General features: G+C 40.1%; 1 protein-coding gene across 1 annotated transcript; it reads right to left on the reverse strand.

The window, feature by feature from the left end:
* Positions 1-1,718: 1,718 nt before the first annotated feature.
* Positions 1,719-2,702, reverse strand: LOC124235001 (olfactory receptor 49-like). Its single transcript, XM_046652697.1, has one exon. The coding sequence runs from the start codon at positions 2,700-2,702 to the stop codon at positions 1,719-1,721; it is 984 nt and encodes a 327-aa protein (XP_046508653.1).
* Between the last annotated feature and the right edge of the window lie 272 nt (positions 2,703-2,974).

The following is a 2,974-nucleotide window of genomic DNA, read 5'->3' on the forward strand; positions in this document are numbered from 1 at the left end:
AAATTTATTTTTATGTTTCTTCCATTAAAAAACCCCCTCCACACCTATTTTTACCTAAATTTTCTGTTATGTTTCCATGGTTTATATTTATGTTTAATTCATTCCACATTTATTTCAGTTTAAGATATGAGTGAGGATCTAACTTAACTTTTTCTCCAAGACTAGGTGATCTCTTAAATTACCTTCATTTATTCAACTTATTCCTTCAGTAAAACATAATACCAGACACTTAACATGGTACTTACTCTGTACCAAGCCCTATGTTGAGCATTCTAACATACATTAATGCATTAATGTTTACAGGGATTCTAAGAAGTAGATACTATTGTTATCTCCATATATACAACTGAGATACAAGGAAGTGTTGCTTGCTGAAGATCAAATGGCTAATAGGTGGCTGGGATCTGAGCCTAGATAGTTGGCTTCCAGCAGCTGTTCTCAATCTCTGTGCTATGCTGCCTCTCAAAATGATTGAGGTCTGCAGCGTGCCTTGCAGCTACCACCTCTGCAGCTAGTAGGCTTCTGTAGTACCCTGCATATTTTTCTTCCCACCAGTTAGTTTTACCAAGAATCAGTTGTTAATTTTCAAACCTTGATTCAAAAATTGGACTTGTTATTTTAACTGTGTGTTTTAACTAAATAAAGACAAACCAATGAAATGTGAGTGCAAAAATAAAGCTATTTCTGTGAAAACTAATTTGATTTTTTCAATAAATTCCATAAAACCAGATAATGAGGAAGGTTTTGTTGATTTTGTTGTAGGTAAGAACTGTGAAGATTGGCAAACAAACAAGCAACAAGTGAAAATTCTAGAATTCTGCTCCTAGATAGTTTCTCAAGCGTCTTTAAAATTTTTGTACTACTGAAACAAATACTGAAAATTAGAGGACGCGTTACAAATGTGGCTCAAACCAGAACGAATACAACAATTATCTCATTTGTTTTCAAAGTAAAGCATACTTATAGATGAGTGAATTCATAGTTGTTTATAGGTTTTAATTTCAAATAAATATTTAAGGAAGGCATGTATCACTTTTAAATCGACTTTCTGCTTTAACAACCCCTCTGCCCCCAATAACGAGCCGAGTACTAGTCTCAGTCTCTTTGAAAGGAAGTCTCCAACCGAGGTTAGCCAATAGTCTTGGCATTAATTGAATTGACCTTCTTTTCTTTACTGATTAGAAAGTCTAATCATCTGTTAGATCCTCATGTTTACACATTATCTTCCCAGATTATCTACCCAGTTGCGTTGTTCTATTTGCTGGTTCTTGACTTCGTGTTTTAACATATGAACTGTTTATTTTTTATTCAATATGTCTTAGCTATTCTACCTTATTAATTTTTTCATACATATATTTCCAAAGTCTATCATAAAAATAATTTCGTTGAGGATATTTTTATCAGTTTTGAAAGGTTCCAGTGAAGAAGGTATGCTAAGTTTATTATTATACCTTAAAAATGAGGCAAGATTAAGGAACTCAGATACAGGCTAGGATCAGAAACATTAAGACATACCGCAGGCATAGTGGTCTACTGAGTTTTCTGTATTCTCTGACAAGACTTCATGAGCCAATAATGATACATGTAAGGAACCCTTGTGGATTAGATCACAAGCTAAAACGCTGTCTAGGAGGTGATAGCTCATGGAGATCAAGATAGGAGCTGCATTTGTAGGGGTTCTGGCAAGAAGGTCACTTTCCCCCTCTCTCAGGTCCAGCTCATCTTTGTGAGAGGAGCTTGCTCATTTGCTCACTAAATACCAGCTTCACCTGTTTGTTCCTCAGGGTGTAGATGAAGGGGTTGAGCATTGGGGTGACCACAGTGCTGAGCAAGGCCACCAGTTTGTTCCTGTCCTCCCCTTGGTCACCCTTGCCTGACCGGAAATATATGAAAAAGCAGCTGCCATAGAAAATAGAAATAACAATGATATGAGAGGAGCAGGTTGAGAAGGCTTTCTGTCTCTCCTTGGCTGAGGGGATGCACAGGATGGTGTGGAGGATGTGTCCATAGCAGGTGGCTGTCACCAACAGAGTGCCTATTAAGCTGAAATTGACCACGATAAAACCTAGAAGCTCTATCAGACTTGTGTCTGCACATATGAGTTCCAGGAGTGGAAAGCTGTCACAGAAGAAGTGATTAATGATATTGGGGCCACAGAATGGCTGCTGAAATAGGATGAAACTTGCAACGATGATGAGAAGGAATCCTGCCGTCCATGAAGAAAGAACCAGCTGGACACAGACCCTTTTGCTCATGATGGTGGCATAACGCAAGGGATTACATATGGCCACATACCTGTCAAAGGACATCACCGCCAGGAGGAGGAACTCTGTGGTGCCCAGGAAGAAATAGAGGAACAACTGGAGAAAGCAACTTGCTAGAGAGATGTTCTTGTGTCCAGTCAGGATATTGATCAGCATCTTTGGGAAGACGACCGAGGTTAACCAGATCTCCAGGACAGCAAAGTTGTGGAGGAAGTAGTACATGGGGGTGTGCAGGCACCTGTCCATGAGGGTGATGATCATGATGAGGAGATTCCCCAGTAGAGTGAGGAGGTAGGTCAGGAGGATCCCCAGGAAGATGAGCATCTGCAGCTCACAGGCATCTGAGAGCCCCAGCAGGACAAACTCGGTGATAGTGGTGTGGTTCCCCATGGCTTTTCTGACCTCTGCTGGGGGTGGCCAATCAGAGGTGTGCAGCATCAGGAGTCATGATGTTCTGGGGATCTGAGGACACTTGGAACTGAAAGGCAAGAGTAATGAGTGTGGCATTTGGAGCTGAAGGAGTCCTTTTTTGTCTTTGACCTACTAGCCCCTTTCTCTCCCTCTTCGTGCTGGTTGTCCAGATCCCTTATTGAATTAGCATCAGGTCACATAATTTGAGCCAATTTTCTGAGATTCTTTGGAGGAAGTTTTGCCTTTATCAATTCTTTTTATATTTCTCTTGTTCCTGTTAGGAAAATGTGTTAAATCCT

Source organism: Equus quagga, chromosome 2 (assembly GCF_021613505.1).
Source record: "Equus quagga isolate Etosha38 chromosome 2, UCLA_HA_Equagga_1.0, whole genome shotgun sequence".
Taxonomy (NCBI): Eukaryota; Metazoa; Chordata; class Mammalia; order Perissodactyla; family Equidae; genus Equus; species Equus quagga.

Excerpts from the sequence above, each read along its gene's own strand:
- LOC124235001 (XM_046652697.1), bottom strand. The coding sequence starts at position 2,702 with ATGCTGCACACCTCTGATTGGCCACCCCCAGCAGAGGTCAGAAAAGCC.